The 21,689-nt window shown below is 53.6% G+C and overlaps 2 protein-coding genes across 3 annotated transcripts in view; both read left to right on the top strand.

Annotated features, from left to right (window-relative positions):
* Positions 1-4,111: 4,111 nt before the first annotated feature.
* The window catches only part of GLB1 (galactosidase beta 1), a 97,992-nt gene continuing 80,414 nt past the window's right edge, over positions 4,112-21,689 (top strand). For both annotated transcript variants that reach the window (XM_062215795.1, XM_062215787.1), the window contains exon 1: positions 4,112-4,228. In XM_062215795.1, coding sequence (XP_062071779.1) covers positions 4,154-4,228 — 75 coding nt within the window. In that variant the 5' untranslated portion in view covers positions 4,112-4,153. The remainder of the gene's footprint in view (positions 4,229-21,689) is intronic.
* On the top strand, positions 5,863-10,748 carry TMPPE (transmembrane protein with metallophosphoesterase domain). Its single transcript, XM_062179535.1, has one exon. It carries the CDS (start codon positions 5,946-5,948, stop codon positions 7,293-7,295), a length of 1,350 nt encoding a protein of 449 aa, XP_062035519.1. The 5' UTR covers positions 5,863-5,945; the 3' UTR covers positions 7,296-10,748.

Raw genomic sequence — 21,689 nt, 5'->3', positions numbered from 1 at the left:
CAGGAGCCAGGTGCTTCTCCTGGTCTCCCATGGGGTGCAGGGCCCAAGTACTTGGGCCATCCTCCACTGCACTCCCTGGCCATAGCAGAGAGCTGGCCTGGAAGAGGGGCAACCGGGATAGAATCCGGTGCCCTGACCGGGACTAGAACCCGGTGTGCCGGCGCCGCAAGGTGGAGGATTAGCCTAGTGAGCCGCGGCGCCGGCCCTTTTTCTTTTTTTTTAACTCGAGAGACAGATGGGCCCACAGAGAGAGTTCTTTCATTACTGATTCACTTTCCAGGTGCCTGCAACAGTCAGGGCTCAGCCAGGCCAAAGTCAGGAGCCAAGAACTCAATCCAGGTCTCTCCGATGGGTGACAGGGACCCAAGTACTCGAGCCGTGATCCGCCCACTGCCTCCCAGCACCCGTGTTAGCACGAAGCTGGGGTCGGGAGCCACAGCTGGCAATCCACTCAGGCACTTGGACATCCTCACCCCTCGGCTAAACGCCCACTCCTACGTGGACTTTTTGATGCATCCTCAAATACCCTTTGAGCAAACTTTTACTGTAAAGGACCCAAGAATAAATATTTTAGGTTTTGTGAGCGCCAAGGTCTCTCTTGCAACCGCCTGACTTTGCCATTGTAGCATGAAAGCACCAAACAACCAGAATTGGAGGTGCAAACTTTACAGATACCGACCTTTAAATCTCGTGTGGTTTCCAAGTGTCATGAAATACGATTCTTTTGCTTTCCCCCTCCTCCGCCCTCCATTTAAAATGTAAAAACCACCCTCAGCTGGCCGGCCACGCACAGACTGGCAGCAGGCTGGGCTCACTGCTCTCCACCCTCCCTGCCTCTATCCAGTTAGAAACGCCCAGTGCCTGGTGCAATCCTGAGGCTACACGCTGCGCTAGGAGGCATGAAAAGTCAAATCTAATAATTTTTTTAAACTTCATTTTGCAATTATTTCAGACTTAGAAATAAAAAAAAGTGAAAGAAGTTTTTTACTGATTTCTCAAATGTTAACACTTTTCTACCGTTGCTTTCCTCTGTCTCAGGTTCTTCTCAAGCCTAAATCTAGAATACCATTTCTTCTTTTTCTCTCCATATGTTAGGTAGGAAGTCAGTTATGAGCTTATGTGTGTGTGACATAAAGGCCTAAAGAGAAGACATCTATGTCCAGCATATGCATCTGCATCTCAAAGTCATCCCGATAATGTTTCAAGGGCAGCCCCGCCTTCGCATCCTGCCCTGCCCCCTTCTACCCGATAACCTGCCAGGTGGGGGTCCCCGCCCCTTCTGCCTGATAAATCTTCCACAGTCTCCCAGGTGCAGCCCAGTATCTGCATTTCAAACACCCTGCTCCGGATCCTCTAGGATTCTCTAGGGGGTCCTGCTCACCCTTCCTCTGAACCCAGGATGGCTCCAGCTAGGCTTCCTCCTGTCTGATACCTTCAGGGGAAAACTCAGATAGGAGCTTCTTAATATTTACAGCCATAAAATCCTTTGTTTCAGGAGGAGATGTGTGAAGACAGAGACCCATCTCCTTAAAAACCCCCGGCCTCAACCGGACTGCTCGCTCAGCTCTCTGCCTCTCTGCTGAGCCGCCCGCCTGGTCTGGCCAGGTGTAATCTCTCTACTCAACCATGTAACCTCATCCCCGCCCCCCCATCCGAGCAACTGGGCACTCTCCCAGGTCCTGTCTGGAGAGGTGCCCATCCATTTTTACGGATGTCCCTTCCCTAATAAACTTTGCTACTTTTACTTTCCACTACTCTGTCTCATGCCTGAGTTCTTTCTTGCGCGAAGACAAGAACCCTGCATTTCTCCGGTAACACATACTTTTTCCTGAACTGTTTGTCAGCTGTAAGGATGAATTCTTTGTTTCCTAAAAATCAATAATATTCTCTTACATAAGCACAGTTATGACCAAAATCAATCAATACCAAACTATTATTTAATCTTTAGACCTTGTGCCATTATCAACATCAGGAAACTAACTTTGATGCATAGAATCGCCTACACTTGATCTTAGCTAAAAGGCCAAGAAACGATACACATAGAATTGTCTAACCTACAGTCTAATTCTGAGTTCCTCAGCTGTCCCACTAACATCCTCTATGTGCGTGCCAAGTGTCGTCTTATAACCATGATTCCTGACAATTCCCTCATATGTAGTTACTTTTTATTTATTTTACTAATTTTTAAAAAGATTTATCCATTTATTTGAAAGTCAGAGTTACACACACAGAGAGAGAGAGAGAGAGAGAGAGAGAGAGAGAGGTCTTTCATCGATGGTTCACTCCCCAATTGGCCGCAACGGCTGGAGCTGCACTGATCTGAAGCCAGGAGCCAGGAGCTTCTTCCAGGTCTCCCACGTGGGTGCAGGGGCCCAAGCACTTGGGCCATCTTCTACTGATTTCCCAGGCCATAGCAGAGAGCTGGATCAGAAATGGAGCAGCCAGGTCTCAAACCGGTGCCCATATAGGATGCCGGCGTTTCAGGCCAGGGTGTTAACCTCCTGTGCCACAGCGCCGGCCCCTGCAGATGTTTTTTAAAGGCTTATTTATTTATTTTAATTTATTTGAAAAAGCAGAGAGGGATATCTTCCATATGTTGGCTCACTCCCCAAATGCCTACAGTACTCAGGGCTGGACCAGGCCAAAGTCAGGAGCCAGGAACTCAATCCAGGTCTCCCACATGGTTGGCAGGGACCCAAGCACTGAGCCATCACCTGCTGCCTCCCAGGGTGCATTTGCAGGAAGCTGGATATGAAAATGAGAGCTGGGACTTGATCCCAGGCACTCTGGTGTGAGATGTGGGTGGCCCCAAGCAGTGGCTTAAGCTATGCACAACACTGCTCCAATTTCAAAAAAAAAAAAAAAATTTATTTATTTTAATCTTCTTGAAAGGCAGAGAGAGAGACAGAGAGATAGAACTTCCATCTGTTGGTTCACTTTCCAAATGCCCACAACAACTAAGGCTGAGACAGGTCAAAACCAGCAGCCTGAAACTCCTCCCACGTAGGTGGCAGGGGCCCGGGATGTAGGATGTGCGTGCAGCACAATGCCCACCACACAACAGCATGCTGTAACTACACATGTTTAGTTGTCAAAGCAGGAAGCTGCAGCGGCCATCTGGTACGGTGGTTAAGAGGCCTGCCTTCCATCCTGGGGTGCCTGGGTTCAAGTCCAAGCTCTGCTTCAACTTCCAGCTCCCTGCTACTGTGTACCCTGGGAGGCGGCAGGTGGTGGCTCGAATACTGGGGCCCCTCCACGGGGACCTGCATTGAGTTCTGGGCTCCTGGCTTCCACCTGGCCCAGCCCTGGCTGTAGCAGGCACTTGGGGAGTGAACAAGCAGATAGAAGTGCTGTCTCTGTGGCTGTCTTTCAAATAAAATAAAAATAACCAACGACACTGAAAATGAACACATTTTTTGCTATGTGAATTTCAACTCAATAAAGCTAGAAAAGTTGTAAATATATTCAAAAGAGTTCCTTCCTCTGACACCAAGTTTCGATTAAAGCCGAAACACGCAGTGAGAGGAAGGTGGGGTTGTCCGAGATTTCAGGGCACCAGGCAGGAAAAAACTGTTAACTTCACACTCAGCTCTGGTGGCTCCCGGCAAACAACGAGAGCTCTCATTGCCCCACACGTGTCACTCAGCACACGCAGTCTGCAGACCCCGGGGCTGGCATGGGGCGATTTTGCCACAGCTGAGCCACATCTGTAAACGCATCAGTGCGCTGTCCCATCAGCACGGGGCTCGCGAAGACCGGATACCCGGACCTCAGCCCTGGCGTTTCTGGGGGACGGGGTCCTGAGTGCGCGTGTCCGTGCACTTGCAGGGGGTCCGGCACCGCGCTCCCAGCCCTCCCTTGGACAGCCGAGGCTCCACCCCGCGCCCTTGGGTTGACCCCCGCGGCTCTGGGAGCGAGGGGCCTTTCTCCCGTGTCCAGCCCCGGCGGCGAGCGGGGCCTCTGGGCACCCCCCGACAGAGCTCGCCCGCGGGCGCCCGGTAACCCCAGGGCCGAGGGACGCGGCCCCCGGCGGCCGGAGCGGGGCGTGGCCGGGGCGGAGCCAGCGCCGGCGAGCGGGCGGGTCCTCAGGCCGGGGGACGCCGCGCCGCTGGCCGGAGCGCCGACTGCCGAGCCGGGAGGCCGGAGGGAGGTCATGCCAGGGGTCGCGGCTCGCATCCTCTGCCTGCTGCTGGCGCCGCTGCTGCCGGGCTCTGCGCGCAGCCTGGGGGTAAGTGCGCGGGGGCTGGGGGGCTGGGGGGCAAGCAGGCCCCGGTGGGGCCGGGCCGGGGCCGCCAGAGAGGGGCGGGCGGGCGGCCCGGGACCCCGAGGGCAGCGGCCGTGCGGCTCGGGGCGGCGCGCGTCTTTGGGTCAGGGGCGCGTTGGGCTCTTGCCGCCCCTGGGGCCGTCTGCGAGGGGGGAGCGAGGCGCGCCTGAAGCCCCTCGGCCGGGTGGACTTCCCGGGGGGGTGCCCTGCCCGGCCCGCTTCGCTCTGCGCGCAGAGTCCCGGAAGGAGAAAAAAAAAAAAAAAAAGAGGTCGGGGCGGCCCCGCAGTGCGAACGTTGCGCTGTTTCCTTGGGGCGCAAGGGAGCGCGCAGCTCCCCGGCTTCCCCTCGCGTCCGCGGGATCCTTTTCCTTCGGGGAGGGCGGGACAGGTGGAGGTGGGAGAGGCGGGCCGCGGGTGCGCGCCGGCGTTGGCGGAAGCTGGGGCTGGCGGCGCAGCCGCGCTGGGGCAGCCCGAGCTCAGGTCCGGGGCGCGCTTGGGAAGGGCCAGGGGGCCGTGGGGCCGGGCCGCTGCGCCCCGGAGCCCCGGAGTTTAGGGGAGCCCGCTGACGCCGTTGGATCAAAGGCTTCCCAGGAGCGCGCCTAGGGCAGAGGAAAGTCGAACGCTTACCCATGACCAAAGCTGGAAGTGGTCAAGTATTTGGAGCACGGCTGCTGAAAGCGATTTCACTGAAATTGGAGTATTCACTGCTTCCTCTCCCCCTCAGCCGCGATTCCCGGGGTGGGGGGAGGCTTGGAGGCTAAGGAGCAGGTGGGCAGGGCAGCCCTCCGGGAGGGGCCGCCCTGTGGCTGCCACACCTGAGGCCCACGCAGGGAGGCTGGCCTCACCCCAGGAATTCCTGGGCCAGGTGTCTCTCGGTGTCCTCCCAGGCCTGGTGCTGAAGACGGGTGCCAGTTTCTCCCTATGTCTTTGTTTCCATTTATTTAGCACAGCGGTTCTCTGTTACTAGAAATTAAGAACAAACTTTAATGATTGGTTTATTTAAGGACTAATACATCTACATGTGAATAATGTTTTTATTAAAAATACCAATATTTATGCCAGGATTTCAGGGTGAAGTGTTGCACGTTGTTTTCTATTTTTGCAAATCTCTTTCGCGTCTGTCTCAGTGGGAGACGGTTGGATTTTCAGATGGACTTTCGCGTCCAGGCTGTTGTATCACATGTCATGTGGCCTTTGGAAAATTCCACTGTACATTCAGGGGAGAGTGAGGATGAAGAGGCAGTAACGGCACAGGGTGATCGTGAAGATAGGCTTACGTAAATGGCTCTCCGGAAGGGCCTCCCTGCACCTGCTTTGAGAACCACTAATTTACATTATTTTTTTTCTCATAAAAGTTCATGATTCTCGTGGAGAAACTTTACAGAAAAAAAATAAGAAAGAAAAAAAATGAAAGCTGCGCATCATGTCACAGCTCTGTAGATTTGTATTTTACCAATACTGCGTAGCTACTGACTGGTACTTGAGTGGCTGGGGGCAGGTGGGGCAGGTGTAGGTAGGTGGCCTTCGGGGTTTGTATGGGGACAAGGACTCTAACATCCCACAAAGCTGACGCCGGGTTCCTGGTTGCAGGCGGAGTTGACCTGGAAGCCTCCTCTTGGCCACTGACCATTCTAAGGCCACCTGCACAGAAGTGGCGGGGGACCCTCTGGGAGCAGAGAAAATGGTGATCTTCAGGCAGCTGTCGCTGGGTGCCAAGGTGGCCCTGGCCGCGGCCACTGTCTTCATATCCATGATCGTCTCCCGTTCGTATCTGGCAGACAGCCTTGAGCTCAGGGCCTGGCGCTGGCTCTTTCGCCTGCAGCTTGTCCTGTTTGTCAACTCCCTCATGCTCATTGGTTCCCTGTACATCTGGCGTAGCATAGTGAGCAGTCTCTGCCCGTCCCCGGGCGCAGGGTCCACTTGTTTCCAGCTTTGGAAGCTGACGGTATTGGCATTTCTGGCACTGGCTCATTCGAGTTTCTTCACCATGTTGTTCTTAGTGGCCGAGGAGCCCCACCCTTTCTCCTTGGCCGCCTACACCTGCCTGGGCGCTTACGTCTTCATGCTGTTCTTCCTTTGCACCCTCAGCGGCTTGGAGCAGGCCTACCAGCTCCTGGCCTGGCGCCGCGGCCGGGTGGCCGGCAGCCTGGACAAGACAAGGAAGCTGGTGCTCAGGCCCGTCCTGGCCGTGATGGTGACCACTGTGCTCAGTGTGGCCGGCCTTCTGAACGCCGCCCAGCCGCCGGCCGTGAAAACCGTGGAGTTGCCCATCCGGCAGCTGCCGCCCTCCATGAACAACCTCAGGGTTGTGCTCCTCTCCGACATCCACCTGGGCCCCACGGTGGGCAGGACCAAGATGGAGATGTTCGTGAGGATGGTGAACGTGCTGCAACCCGACCTCACGGTGATCGTGGGAGACCTGTCCGACTCGGAGGCCGCGCTGCTGCGACCGGCCGTGGCTCCCCTGGGCCAGCTGCGCTCTCGCCTCGGCACCTACTTCGTCACGGGCAATCACGATTACTACACGCTGGATGTCAACAGCTGGTTCGCTCTGCTGGGATCCCTGCACGTGCGGCCCCTCCACAACGAGTACGTGAGGATCTCCGCTGAGGGAGCCCGCCCTGCAGGGGAGGGAGAGCAGGGCGGGGACTGGATCTGCCTGGCCGGCGTGGACGATATCGAAGCAGACATGCTGCACTACGCGGGCCACGGCATGGACCTGGACAAGGCCCTGGGGGGCTGCAGCCCAGACCACACCACCATTTTGCTGGCGCACCAGCCGCTGGCAGTCAAGAGAGCCCTCCGGGAGCGGCCAGATATTAACCTGATTCTGTCGGGTCACACCCATGCTGGCCAGATCTTCCCCTTGAATGTGGTGGCCTATCTCCTCAACCCCTTCTTTGCTGGTCTCTATCAGGTGGCCCCAGCTACCTTTGTGTATGTCAGCCCAGGCACGGGCCACTCTGGGATACCTATGAGGCTGGGGAGCCGGGCAGAGATCACAGAGTTCATCCTGCAGCGGGCTCCTTGAGCAGGCCCTGGCCCTGCCCTCGCCCTGGCCCTTGCCCTCACCCACTGCCCTTCTTCCCACTGGTTTGCCTGTTTGACCCACTCCAGCCCCTCCCAGCCAGCCCTGCTTACGCACACACACTGCACCTACCCATGGACAGTGATGTGGGTGGGGCTGCCTGGCAAGTTCAGTCTGGTTTAACTCTTTAAGTGGCTGTTCGCTTCTTGATCTGCATGTGTGGCGCCAGTGGGAGGGCTGCAGAAGCTGGTGGAAACATGTAATTTAAAGTGCAGTGTTCATGAACCTTCCGAAGCCCCCCTTACCTGCGGGAACACACATGTAACACCCAGGTGGTGTGGAGGGAGCCAGCCTACGGGGCACTGGCAAGGGGCACCTCCAAGGCGGGGTCTGGAAATGGAGCTTCTTCCTCTTAGTGCTTTTCTTTAGGGTGCAGGTGGATTCTAGAAGCTTCCATCTACAAGGAAAGGGGCAGTGTTGCTGGCTGGGAGTAAGAGAGCAGAGAAGCTGAGAAGCCCCTCGGCTGTTGGAGAAAGGGCACTGGTGGTGTGATGAGGTGTGCAGGAGGTTTGGGGCCAGAAGCCAGGCCACCTGCTTCTCACTAGGGAGTCTTCCCGCAGTCTGGTGATTAAGGGACTTTATGGGTTACAGGTGAGCCCAGGCCGCACAGGCAGTTGAGTGACTTGCTTGAGGCTGATTGCAGCTTACTTGAAGGGGTTGCGGAGCCGGGCCCGGAGGGAGGGGCTGGTAGTGTGTAGGGCAGCTGCTGTGTTTGAAGAAGGATCAGGAAACCGGAGACCCCTGCTGCTCCTGCCCCACCCCAGGATGGGGTCTGGCTTTTTGATTCATTTTTTACTTGAAAGTCAGTTGGAGGGAGAGAGAGATCTTCCATCCACTAGTTCACTCAGATGGTTGCAACAGCCGGGATTGTGTTGGTCCAAAGCCAGGAGCTTCCTCCAGGCCTCTCACGTGAGTGGCAGGAGACCAAGCACCTGAGCCATCTTCCACTGCTTTCCTAAGCCATTATCAGGGAGCTAGATTGGGAGTGGAGCAGCCAGGACATAAACCGGTGCCCGTACGGGGGATGCCAGCATCGCAGGCAGCTCAGCCCATTATGCCACACCTGCCCCAGGACAAGGTTTTTGTGGGGAGCTGAGGTTGACTCTAGCTGTGGGAGGTTGAGGCTTGCATGGGGAGTGTCAGGCTCTGTGCCCAAGGTAGGACCTTGCAGGCTTCCCACCCAGGGCCAGGTGTGGAATGCAGGGTTGTTCTTCCTGCAGGTGCCTGGCACCATTAGAGATGCCCTTGGGCCCTGGCCACCTGCTGGCCCCTAAGACCCTTGTCTGGAATGAGCTGAACCTTGTCCCAGCCCTTGACCTTGGGACAACAATAAGCCCTTCTATTAGAAAAGGCCTCACCGAGAAGACCTAGGGCTTAGGCTTGCTGGTGGATTCTTGCTAGGAGGTGCAGGGACGTGACCAAGGGGCTTTGTCCAACAGGGAACAACAGGTCTCAGCCTGCCTCGCGCTCGGAGCTGGGCAGCACTGAGCGAGTGACATGACCTCCCTGAGCACTGGTTTCCATGGCCCCTAAGTGGGGAGTAAGGGTTGCACCTCCCTCACAGTGGTTTTGTTGGAAGTTGCTAAGACATGGAGCGTGAGTCTCCCATGGCGCCGTGCACACAGTAAGCGCTCAGTGCCGTGTGAGCCTCTCACATCGTGCTGGGGCTCGTGAAGGAACTTTCTTGGGACGCCGTGCATCCGGGCAATGTGCGTGGGCAGCCTGCCTCCCACTGCTGGGTCGGAGCATTGTCAACAGCAGCTGCTGGGAGGTGCCTTGCTCTGCCCGTTTCCATGTCACAGGCCTGGAGGAGAGGGTGTTTTCATGTTTGCCTTGTCCTGAGCCTGGAGACCACCTAATAATAGGGCATTCACAGTGGCCAGTGGCGCCTGCAGTGTGAAGGCTAGGGGATGTCTGAGTTCAGGTTTGGGTGGCTTTCTGATACTGCACCCATCCCTGTAGAATTTCAGAGTGAGGGAAAGGCCTCTGGAGAGTTGTTTTGCTTTTTTTTTTTTTTTTTTTGGACAAGCAGAGTGGACAGAGAGAGAGAGAGAGACAGAGAGAAAGGTCTTCCTTTTCCATTGGTTCACCCCCCAAATGGCCACTATGGCCGGCGCACCATGCTGATCTGAAGCCAGGAGCCAGGTGCTTCTCCTGGTCTCCCATGAGGTGCAGGGCCCAAGCACTTGGGCCATCCTCCACTGCACTCCCGGGCCACAGCAGAGAGCTGGACTGGAAGAGGAGCAACCGGGACAGAATTTGGCGCCCCGATCGGGACTAGAACCTGGGGTGCCAGAGCCGCAGGTGGAGGATTAGCCTAGTGAGCCATGGCGCCAGCCTGGAGAGCCTTTTTCTGGGCACATTCTGTAGGTGGAGGGATTCCGGGAGGGATAGAGGTGCCTTACTCAGTGGGCAGCCTGGCACTTGGCTCTCTGACTCCTTTCTCCAGGGCACTGCTCCGTGCCCAGCACTGCTTCCCAGCTCAGCCAGGCGCTCTTAACTTTCTTGCTCACGACCAGTTCTGGTTTTGGGGCATTGTTCCTGCCTTTTCAGTTCTCTTTTTATTTGGGATTTCGTCAGATGAAACTACTTGGTGCCATTTCACTTCCCACCTCTCTGTAATGACTTCATCTTTGCCTCTCTCTCGAGGCCATCATTTTGGGGTCTTGTGTACCCTTTGCCCACCCTGAAGCCCTTGCTTGCCTGCTTGCTTTCTATGAGCAGAAGGAAAATGGGTCCATCCTGTTGGACCCCAGACGCAGCTGTGACACCTGCTCGACCTGGTTTGTTCCCTGCCTTGCCAGGACATTCTCCCAGCAGACATTTCTCTACTACCCTCCAGACATGAGGTCCTTTGTCTTTCTGTTCGGTGTTCTTAGTCTATTTTCCTTTTGTCTGTTTATGGCTGTGGGGGCAGTGAGAAGCACTTGAAGCTCCACCATTCTTTCAATTTCATTTCTGTTTCTGTGTAGTCATTTGTGCATACCACAGGTTACAATGTAACCCTTTTTAAAAATCAAGAACTTGGGTGGTTTGATACTGTTGTTACCAAAACTCAAGATGTTCACCCTGCTGTCCTGTAGTTTGACTGTCCATTCATCCATCCATCCGTTCATCCATCTGTCCATCTGTCTGTCCGTCCGTCCATCCATCCATCCATCCTCTTTCTTGCATTTTGTTTGGTTTTTCTTACGCTCTGTATTAAGTATCCACTACATAGAGAGGATAGTGTTCCTGTCCTGTGCTCATCACATAGCCTCAGCAACTGATTATTCTGCTGTTCTTTCTCATTGTTCCTGCTTCACACTTTGTGTGTGTGTGTGTGTGTGTGTGGCTGGAGTAGATTAAAGCAAATATTAGCATAATTTCACCTCCAAAATATTTCAGTATGAATTTTTTTTTGACAGGCAGAGTGGATAGTGAGAGAGAGGGAGACAGAGAGAAAGGTCTTCCTTTTTGCCGTTGGTTCACCCTCCAATGGCTGCTGCAGCCGGCGCATCGCGCTGATCCGAAACCAGCAGCCAGGTGCTTCTCCTGGTCTCCCATACGGGTGCAGGGCCCAAGGACTTGGGCCATCCTCCACTGCCTTCCCAGGCCATAGCAGAGAGCTGGCCTGGAAGAGGGGCAACCGGGATAGAATCTGGCGCCCCGACCGGGACTAGAACCCGGTGTGCCAGCGCTGCAAGGCAGAGGATTAGCTTGTTAAGCCACAGCGCCGGCCTCAGTATGAATTCTTAAAGAACATAACCATGATGACATTGTCATATCCAATGAAGTGAACAGTGACTCTTGCATATCATCTAGTATCTAGTTAGGAGATTTAGAGCTGGAAGCCGTATCTCCCAATAAAAGTGTCTTTCCACCATCTGAGTGTTAGGTACTGTTACTTTCACAGTTAACTACTGGATTCAAATGCAGTTTACTGTGTGGTTGGGACTAATTTTTCCTGATTATCTCAATTGTGTCTTTTTTTTTTGTTGTGGTTAAAAGCAATCCACACATAACATTGTATTTTTTTAAGATTGATTTATTTGAGAATCAGAGTTAGAGAAGGAGAGGCAGAGAGGGAGAGAGAGAGGTCTTGGTTCATTCCCCAGTTGGCTGCAAAGGCCAGAGCTTCGCTGATCTGAAGCCAGAAACCAGGAGCTTCTTCTGGGTCTCCCACGTGGGTGCAGGGTCCCAAGGACTTGGGCCATCTTCCACTGCTTTCCCAGGCCACAGCAGAGAGCTGGATCAGAAATGGAGCAGCCAGGACTCGAACTGGCACCCATATGGGATGCCAGCGCTGCACGCGGCAGCTTTACCCGCTACGCCACAACGCCGGCCCCCATAACACTGTATTTACCATGTTTAAGTTTTTAAGTGTACATTCCAGCAGTGTGAAGAATATCCACATTGCTGTTATATAGATTTTCATCTTGCAAATCTGAAACTATGCCCATTACACGGCTACCCTCTCGGCCCCTGGTAAGCACCATGTCCTTTCTGAGTTTGACCACTTTAGATGCCCCGTACGATGGGGTCAGACCGCACTTGTGGCTGGCTTCTTTCACCCGCCCTCAGGTCCTTAAAGTTCATCCACGCAGTGGGGCGTGACTACATTTCTTTCCTCTTGAAGGCCACCTTCTGTTGTTCATCAGTGGGCTCTGGCTGCCTCCATCCCTTGGCTACTGTGCATCTTACTGTTAGGGATGTGGCTGTGTGACTCTGCACTCAAGACCCTGCTTTCAGTTCCTTTGGATGCACACCCGGAAGTGAGAGTGGGGCGTCGGGCGGGGCCCCTCCATGCTACTTCCCACAGCAGTTGTGCCATTGCACGGTGCCCCAGCCTTGCAGCAGTGTTCCGGTCTCCCCACCTCCATGCCAATGCTTGTCATTGTCTTTCTTCTTTATAGCGGTCACCCTCATGAGTCTGATTTTAATTGGCTTTTCTCTTAGGATTCCTTTTGCTGCGCTTGCTTTAAAGAGCACAATTTAAATGCTGGATGAGCACTCAGGTTGTTGGATTACTGCTAGGTTAGCATACTCGTGTGAGGCTGTGCTGGCTAGTGTCGCTTCTAAGCTGCTTCTGTGGGTGCGGCTAGGAAATAAAATGCTTTGTTAGTAAGGAGAGAAAATAGGTAAGTATGTACTAGGATTTCCAATGCAAGTCAAGGTTATCAAGAATTGACTGCTTCAGAGAAGTTTCAGGTTTAGGCAAAACCGAGTGGAAGGCATAGAGTTTTCCCACGTACCCCCTCATTACAGGGTTTTTTTCTTTCTTTGATTTTATGTTTGTTTTACGTTGAGAATTTTGGTTCCTGATAACCTGCTCTGATTAATTACTTTAGCCTACTGCATATAATGTAGATTCCCAATAGCGTTTTGTTTGTGTCTTTTGGGTCTGTGTGGTGTGTGCGTGTGTTGTGTGTGTGTTGTGTGTGTTGCTTGTGTTGGCCTGAATGTGGTTTAAGCTGCACTTCTACCCTTGGGGTGAGTAGAGTGAAGATAGTATTTCAGATTCACTTGAAACCATTCTTTCCTGGGTGGAGAACTAGGTCTGCTGGAGCTTTTGAGAGCCGTTTTATCTTTGAAAAGTCTTTTTAAACCATGCACTTAGCTTTTCTCCAAGAGGAGGCAGAATTACTTCTGTGAATGCCTGAGTCTGTGCGGCTTGGGAGCTGGCCCAGAGCTGCACTCCTTTCTCTCCTGTTCTGCCTCTCGCCTTCCTGTCTCCCGTTTATCCCAGCATTTGCCGCGCTGTGAGTACATAGAATTAGTGCGCATGGGACGCGTGAGCCCGAGCAGGTCACCCACGGACCCCTCTGCATCTGTACCGAGGGTCACCCTTGCCTGTGGGTTTTCTCCTCCGTCCTGGCTCCTGTAGAGGGGCTGTCTGGGCGTTGTGGGGTTTAAGGGCTCCTTACTTGGGTACAGTCACAGTTTGTTCTGCAGTCACCTGAAGTGGTTCCTCCCTGTGTTCTGAGAAGCCCATGGTGTGCGCGCACCCTTCCAGCCCTCCTCTCTCCTCTTATCTCAGGTTGTTTGTTTTGTTTTGTTTTGTTTTATTTTTTATTTCATCTTCTAGTTCACTCCCCAAATGCCTGCATAGCCAAGGCTTGCCAGGCTGACCAGGAGCCCGGAATCCAACTCGGATCTCCCACATAGATGGGAGCACTTGAGCCATCCCTGCCATGTGCATTGGCAAGAAGCTGGATCCGTGGCAGAGGCAGGACTCGATCCCAGGCACTCCGACGTCCCAAATGGCAGCTTAACCCACGCACAACGCCCACGCCCTCGGCTTCTCCTCCTTTAACCTTAGGAGGGTAGCAGGTGGAGAGGACTGGGTAACAGCTCATGTCAGGAAGTCCCCAGGCATTTGGGGACATTTTTTTTTTTTTTTTTTTTTTTTTTTTTTTTTTTTACAGTTTTATAAACCTTTATTGGAAAGGCTACAAACTTCATATTGCAACTGCATTTCTTAAGCTTAAAGTGGCTGTGGGGAAGGAACCTTGAATACAAAACTACTCTGCTGTTGTGTCTTGCCCAGGCTTGTTGTAAAATAGTTTTTGTACAATGGAGGTAGAGTGGATTGGGCAGTAATTTAAACCTCACATGTCTTGATTAGTGGCAGGACACCTTTTTTCATTCAGGTTCTAACAGACCTGTGTGGTGGGTGCTGGGATGGAGTTGCCTTGCGAAGCTGCGTGCTGGGGTCCCTGTGAGGGTTCTGAGGACAGAGCATCTCTGCAGGGTCAGGCAACCTGGTACCTGCGAGCCCACCGAGCTCCTGTGACTTTTTAGTCCAGGAATGTGCACAAGCAATGCAAATATTATTATCTTCAGGGTTGGGACACTTGAATGTTGAGATTACCTGATGATGTCAATATTGTGTTATGTTTTTTTTTTTTTTTAAATGTTTATTCACTACTGAAGTTATCCAAACTGAATAAATGACTTCAGAAAATTGCACTGGTGTTAAGTCCCCGCTGCGTCCGTGGTCCGAGGTGTTCTGTTTGGACTGCTGAGTGTCCAGGGTCACAGGTGTTGTGATCAATGTGCATGGGGCCCACGAGGATGGGGCCTCACTTAGTTTGGGATTCCCGTTTGTGAGTGGGCCGTGACCTCACGGCTTGTAAGCCTGACGCACCCCAGCCCTGCACGTGTGAAGTAAAATACAGTCTCTTCAGTATTCCATCCCAGCACCAGCTCACTTAGAAGGGGTAGGGTTTGCTCACGGGACAAATTTTGGGGTATTTGCCTGTTGGAATAAATTCTGAAGGCCACTTCCCCCCTTTCCTCCTGGTTTTCCACCTTCTCTTTCCCTCCACTTCCTCCTTTCTCTGTCACCTGACTTCTCAGTGGTGCCGCAGCTCCAAGGAGGCTGGATCCGGAGGCTGAATCTTTGATCAGTCGGAGTTGGGAGGGGTGGCTTTGAATCCATGACCTGGGTTTTCCTGTTCACTTCGGCCATGGCAGTGAGTAATGAGAAGCCATCTCAGGTGAGGCAGCTGTCCATATGACGCCCCCTGCATTGCTTTCCTGGGTTTCAGTTGTAAAGACTTGCTCCTGCTCTGGTGGACCAGTGTGACAGTCCGTGAATATCCTGACAGCCGGGTTTCTGTGACAGAGCAGACAGAGGACATAGCCCTGGGACGGGAGAGAGAATGGGTACCGCTTTGCTGCCCACATCCAAACAGACCCTTCTGTAGCTAGTGTGTGAAGGGTTAGAACAGCAGTCACAAACCAGGTGCCAGAGGCTGTGTCGGCTGTTCCGGTAACAGTTCCACACTCCCATAGCAGCTCCGTCAGAGCTACTAGGTGATTGATCAAGCAGCCCACCATTCTCCACCGTGATCTGTTTATTACTTTTATAATAATATAGATATATATAATAAAAAGATTTATTTATTTGAAAGGCAGAGTGACACACACACACACAGCAACGGAAAGAGATCTTCTGTCTGTTGGTTCATTCCCCTAATGCCCGCAACAAATGGCTGGAGCCAAGCCAGGCTGAAGCCAGGAGCCAGGAACTCCATCTGGGTCTTCTGTGTCGGTGGCAGGGAGCTAAGTACTTGGGCCATCATCTGCTGCCTCCCAGGTGCATTAGCAGGGAGCTGGATCTGGAAGCAGAGCTGGGACTCGATCCCGGCACTCTGATATGTGTTGTGGATGTCTTTTTTTTTTTTACAGGCAGAGTGGATAGTGAGAGAGAGAGACAGAGAGAAAGGTCTTCCTTTTTGCCGTTGGTTCACCCTCCAATGGCCGCCGTGGCCGGCGCATTGCGCTGATCCGAAGGCAGGAGCCAGGTGCTTCTCCTGGTCTCCCATGCGGGTGCAGGGCCCAAGGACTTGCTTGGGCCATCCTCCACTGCCTTCCCAGGCCATAGCAGAGGGCTGGCCTGGAAGTGGGGCAACCGGGATAGAATCCTGCACCCTGACCGGGACTAGAACCCGGTGTGCCGGCGCCGCAAGGCGGAGGATTAGCCTGTTAAGCCACGGCGCTGGCCTGCGTTGTGGATGTCTTAAGAGGCAGCTTAATCTGCTATCACAACACTCATCCCTATTTTTTTTTTTCTTTAGTAGGGATTGGCTGCATTATCTCTTTTTAAAAAGTATTTATTCGAGAGAGACAGGGCTCCCATCAGCAGGTTCACTCCCTAAATGTCTGCAATGGCTGGGTCTAGGCTCTGGAGCCAGGAGCCAGGAACTCAAAACAGATCTCCCATGTTGGGGGCAGGAACTCAATTACTTAAGCCATCACCACTGCCTCCCAGGGTACTCATTGGCAGGAAACTGGGTCAGGGGCCAGAGTCGGGACTCAAACCCAGGCGCTTTAATATGGGATAAGGGTCTCAGTCGGAGTCTTGGCAATAGGCCAAATGCCCACCCCAATCTTGCAGGGGCTCACAGGCAATCTGAACGGGGATACAGTGGGAATGATGTTGAAGGCTTTGCACTTGGATCTGTGATTCCAGAAGCACTGTGGTTATCTCGGATGGATGTAGGGTGTGGGCAGTTCCAGAACTTCCATTTACTCTGCAATGGTGAGGTTCAGCTGGATGCTAGATAAAACCATCCCTGGGTATACCCAGGACCCCAGGACTGGAGCAACAACTGCAGGGCAGGGCCTTGGGCTCCTCAGGTGCACTGTGAGAGGACGTGAACCAAGGCTCTCTAGCTCTCCGATCTCCCTAAGAGTGCTGGGGGAGAGTGGTGGCACTTCAGGCACCTGGATCAGTGTCCACTCAAACTTCATCCAGCGGTCTTGGTAAGACTCAGGTACCTAAGCCGCAAGGGGGGAAGGACTGCAGGCATATTTAGTGTGTGTTCTTGGGGTGGCATTTTGGGGCCCTTCCTCAAGGGGATCCTTTTCAGTCCATTGGGTGTAAGCCAGAGAACTGGCACAAAGCTGGGGGCTGGATGGAGGCGTCAGCCTTGCACTCACGAGTTCTTGAATTTTCTTCTTGTGCTGTATGCCAGGCAGCACCCTTGTGCAATGCATTGCCCAGCCGTTTCCCTGGAGGAGCGCTGTGGTTTAACTGCCGCTGTCTCAGGTCACGGCCGACGGCCCCCAGCCTTGCTGGTTACGGTGGCTGTGTCCGCCTGCTTCTGACGGAACGCTCTCCCAGCCTGGGTGTGCTGGAATCGCCATCCCCGTGACACTAGGCTGCCCAGCACCACGCAGCAGCTTCCGTTGTCCCTTGCCTTTAGCGGACACCGCCCTGGCTTCTGCAGGGTGGCAGGGCCATTGTCACGGAAGGGAGACTTCCCAGAGCCCTCCTGGGGAGTGTCGTTAGAGTGGATCCTCTGTCACCATCTTTATGTTCTCCTGGCAGGTGGCTCTAGCTGGGATGCTTGTATCCCGTGTTGGCATGCCTGGGTTTGAGTCCCTGCTGCTCCCTTGATTCCAGTTTCCTGCTGGGAGGCATCAGGCGATGGCTCAAGTAGTTTGGTCACCGCCACCCACTTGGCTCTTGGGTTCAATTAGTCACAGCCGATGTGGGCATTGTGTTTACCACAGCGACAGTGCGGGAGTCTTGGAAGTATACCATGCCAATAGCCCCCTCTGCAGCCTTACCTATTGCCCCTTGATGCCTCCGCTTGGAGTTCCCCTATGGTTAAATCCTGGGCCTTCCTTTTCTGGCAGGACATGAGGTCTCTTTAAATATTGCCACATACAGAATCTGCAGCATGCTGGCGCCGTGGCTCACTAGGCTAATCCTCCGCCTTGCGGCGCCGGCACACCGGGTTCTAGTCCCGGTTGGGGCACCGATCCTGTCCCGGTTGCCCCTCTTCCAGGCCAGCTCTCTGCTGTGGCCAGGGAGTGCAGTGGAGGATGGCCCAAGTGCTTGGGCCCTGCACCCCATGGGAGACCAGGAGAAGCACCTGGCTCCTGCCATCGGATCAGCGCGGTGCGCCGGCCGCAGCGCGCCTACCGCGGTGGCCATTGGAGGGTGAACCAATGGTAAAAGGAAGACCTTTCTCTCTGTCTCTCTCTCTCACTGTCCACTCTGCCTGTCAAAAAAAAAGAATCTGCAGCAGGTGGCCGGCCCAAGTGCGCCAGCGAGTCTCTTTCTTCAGAGCTCCCTGATCTGTTGCTAAGAGGCAGCTTACAATTAACCATGCTGCCCCACCTCTGCCCAGTCCCCGCTGCACCCGCTGCACCCGCTGCACCTCTCCCTCTGCCTGGGCCTCCTTCCTGTCCAGCATCGTGGGAAAGGCCTTCATAATTGTATTTGAGGTCTCCCCCACCCTGCCACGGAGCCGCACCTGCTGTGAGCAGCAGATAGGAGAAGACCAGAGGCAGGCTCCCATCTGCAGTCGAGGCCCTTGTGGTACCTTGTCTTAATCTGGGCTCCTCTGGAAGCATAACGTGAAAGAAAGGCTTGGGAGCAGGTGGTCTGAGGAGCCTGCAGGGTCATGTGTGTCAGCACTCTGCAGCATCACCTTCAGGAAGTGCAGGGTGCCCCCGAGTTGTCTGCCGAAACACGGGGGAGTGCAACCATGTGCCTTCTCTGTTGCCCTTTGAGAGTTGCCCCCAGAGGCATGGCCTCCCCAGCGCTCCTGGACTTCTGGAGCCAGCAAGTTCCACTGGTGTTTGGGGCAGAAAGGAAAAAAGACGTAGGCGAGAGCTTGAGCGGAGACACCGTCCAGGCAAAGTATACTGAGCTCGTTCAGGTCCTCAGAGCTGCAGCTGAAGGTCGGATTTTCTTTTTTTTAGATTTATTTATTTTTTAAAGATTTATTTTATTTATTTGAAAGACATAGAGGTAGAGGGCTGGCGCCGTGGCTCACTAGGCTAATCCTCCGCCTTGTGGTGCAGGCACACCGGGTTCTAGTCCCGGTCGGGGCACCGGATTCTGTCCCGGTTGCCCTCTTCCAGGCCAGCTCTCTGCTGTGGCCAGGGAGTGCAGTGGAGGATGGCCCAAGTGCCTGGGCCCTGCACCCCATGGGAGACCAGGAAAAGCACCTGGCTCCTGCCATCAGATCAGTGTGGTGCGTCGGCCGCAGCGCGCTGGCCGCGGAGGCCATTGGAGGGTGAACCAACAGCAAAAAGGAAGACCTTTCTCTCTGTCTCTCTCTCTCTCACTGTCCACTCTGCCTGTCAAAAAAAAAAAAAAAGACACACATAGAGGTAGAGACAGAGAGAGAGGTCTTCCATCCACTGGTTCACTCCCCAGATGGCCGCAACGACCGAAGCTGCGCCGATCTGAAGCCAGGAGCCAGGAGCTTCTTCCAGGTCTTCCACATGGGTGCAGGGGCCCAAGCACTTGGGCCATCCTCCACTGCTTTCCCAGGCCATAGCAGAGAGCTGGATCAGAAGTGGAGCAGCCAGGACTAGAACCGGCGCCCATATGGGATGCTGGCATTGCAGGCCAGGGCTTTAACCTGCTGTGCCACAGCACCAGCATCTATTTATATATTTGAGAGGCAGAAATACAGAGAGGCAGAGGCAGAGAGAGAGAGAGAGAAAGCTCTTCCATCAGCTGGTTCACTCCCCAAATGGCCGCAATGGCCAGAGCTGAGCTGATCTGAAGCCAGGAGCTTCCTGTGGGTCCCCGACACAGGTGCAGGGACCCAAGGACTTAGGCCATCTTCTGCTGCTTTCTCAGGCCACAGAAGAGAGCTGGATCAGAAGTGGAGCAGCCAGGTCTCAAACCAATGCCCATATGGGATGCCAGTAACACAGGTGGCGGCTTTACCCACTATGCCACAGTGCCGGCCCCTTAAAGCAATTTTTTTTTTTTTTTATTTGAGAGGTAGAGTTACAGACAGTGAAAGGGAGAGACAGAGAGAAAGGTCTTCCTTCCATTGGTTCACTCCCCAAATGGCTGCAACAGTTGGAGCTACACTGATCCAAAGCCAGGAGCCAGGTGCTTCTTCCTGGTCTCCCATGCGGGTGCAGGGGCCCAAGCACCTGGGCCATGTTCTACTGCTTTCCCAGGCCACAGCAGAGAGCTGGATTGGAAGAGGAGCAGCCAGGACTGGAATTGGCGCCCATATGGGATGCTGGCGCTGCAGGCGGAGGATTAACATATTGTGCCATGGTGCTCGCCCCTAAAACAAATTTTTTTAAAAATTTATTTATTTATTTATTTTTTGACAGGCAGAGTGGATAGTGAGAGAGAGAGAGAGACAGAGAGAAAGGTCTTCCTTTTTGCCATTGGTTCACCCTCCAATGGCCGCTGCAGACGGCGCACCGTGCTGATCCGAAGCCAGGAGCCAGGTACTTCCTCCTGGTCTCCCATGTGGGTGCAGGACCCAAGCACTTGGGCCATCCTCCACTGCCTTCCCGGGCCATAGCAGAGAGCTGGCCTGGAAGAGGGGCAACCGGGATAGAATCCGGCGCCCCAACCGGGACTAGAACCTGGTGTGCCAGCGCCGCAAGGCAGAGGATTAGCTTGTTGAGCCACGGTGCCGGCCTTGTAACTCTGACTTTCAAATAAATAAATCAATCTTCAAAAAAATAAAAAATAAAAAAACGCACTTCTCTACCCTCTCTTTTGACCTTTGTCTCAGAGATCTTTTGACACTGGCAACAGTAGGTACTTCATTACTCTCAAAAGCCACGTCATATTTCGCCATGTGTGGAGGTCTATGTACACACACGCATATATAGATATGCATGGAATTGTATATTAAGAAAAAGCTTTGTGGGGCCTGCGCCGTGGCTCACTTTGTTAATCCTCTGCCTGCGGCGCCAGCATCCCATATGGGCGCTGGGTTCTAGTCCCGGTTGCTCCTCTTCCAGTCCAGCTCTCTGCTGTGGCCTGGGAAGGCAGTGGAGGATGGCCCAAGTCCTTGGGCCCTGCACCTGCATGGGAGACCAGGAAGAAACTCCTGGCTCCTGGCTTCAGATTAGCACAGCACCAGCCATGGTGGCCATTTGGGCAGTGAACCAACGGAAAGAAGACCTTTCTCTCTCTCTCTCTCTCTCTCACTGTCTAACTCTGCCTGTCAAGTAAAAAAAAGAAAGAGAAAAGACTTTGCATTGATTTCATTTTTTGCCTCAAGATAAACTTTGAGTTCCATTTAAAATCTTTTAAATCATGAGAGGCAGAGAGTGAGCACACGCTGCCATCTGCTAGTTCATTCCCTAAAGACTTACAACAGCCAGGCTGCCAGGAGCCAGGAACTCAGCAGTCTCCCACATGGGTGGCAGGGACTCAGTTTCTTTCTTTCTTTCTAAGATTTATTTATTTGAAAGTCAGAGTTATAGAGAGATAGAGGCAGAGAGAGAGAGAAAGAAAAGTCTTCCATCCGCTGGTTCACTCCCCAAATGGCCACAATGGCCAGAGCTGTGCCAATCCAAAGCCAGGAGCCAGGCGCTTCCTTTGGGTCCCCCACACAGGTGCAGGGGCCCAAGCACTTGGGCCATCTTCTGCTGCTTTCCCAGGCCACAGCAGAGAGCTGGAAAGGAAGAGGAGCAGCCGGGACTAGAACCAGTGCCCATATGGGATGCCGGCACTGCCGGTGGCAGCTTTACCTGCTCTGCCACAGCACTGGCCCCAGGAACTCAATTTCTTAGCCATCATGGCTGCTTCCTGGGTTTTGAACCCAGGTACTCCAGTGTAGGACGTGGGCATCTTAACTGCTGGGTTAAACATCTACCCCTTAACTACCCCTCATTCTTTTTCCCGTGAACTTTGTGAAGCCTCTTTGTAAGTGTATGCACATGTGATACACATACTCTGTAAGTCTTGGCTTACTCACTTTTCTATTCGTGTCAGCATTGTACTGGGAAAAACTTCCACGTGTATAGGATGTTGAGAGATTGTACAATCCCAGTTCTCCTATTAACATTACTGTCATTCCACCATCTGTCTTTTATCTGTCAATCTTATTTTTTGGG

This window comes from Lepus europaeus, chromosome 2, assembly GCF_033115175.1.
Source record: "Lepus europaeus isolate LE1 chromosome 2, mLepTim1.pri, whole genome shotgun sequence".
Taxonomy (NCBI): domain Eukaryota; kingdom Metazoa; phylum Chordata; class Mammalia; order Lagomorpha; family Leporidae; genus Lepus; species Lepus europaeus.
This window is presented reverse-complemented; position numbering and strand designations above follow the sequence as displayed.

Bases quoted from the DNA above. Each gene is read 5' to 3' on its own strand.
- TMPPE (XM_062179535.1), top strand. From the start codon at position 5,946: ATGGTGATCTTCAGGCAGCTGTCGCTGGGTGCCAAGGTGGCCCTGGCC.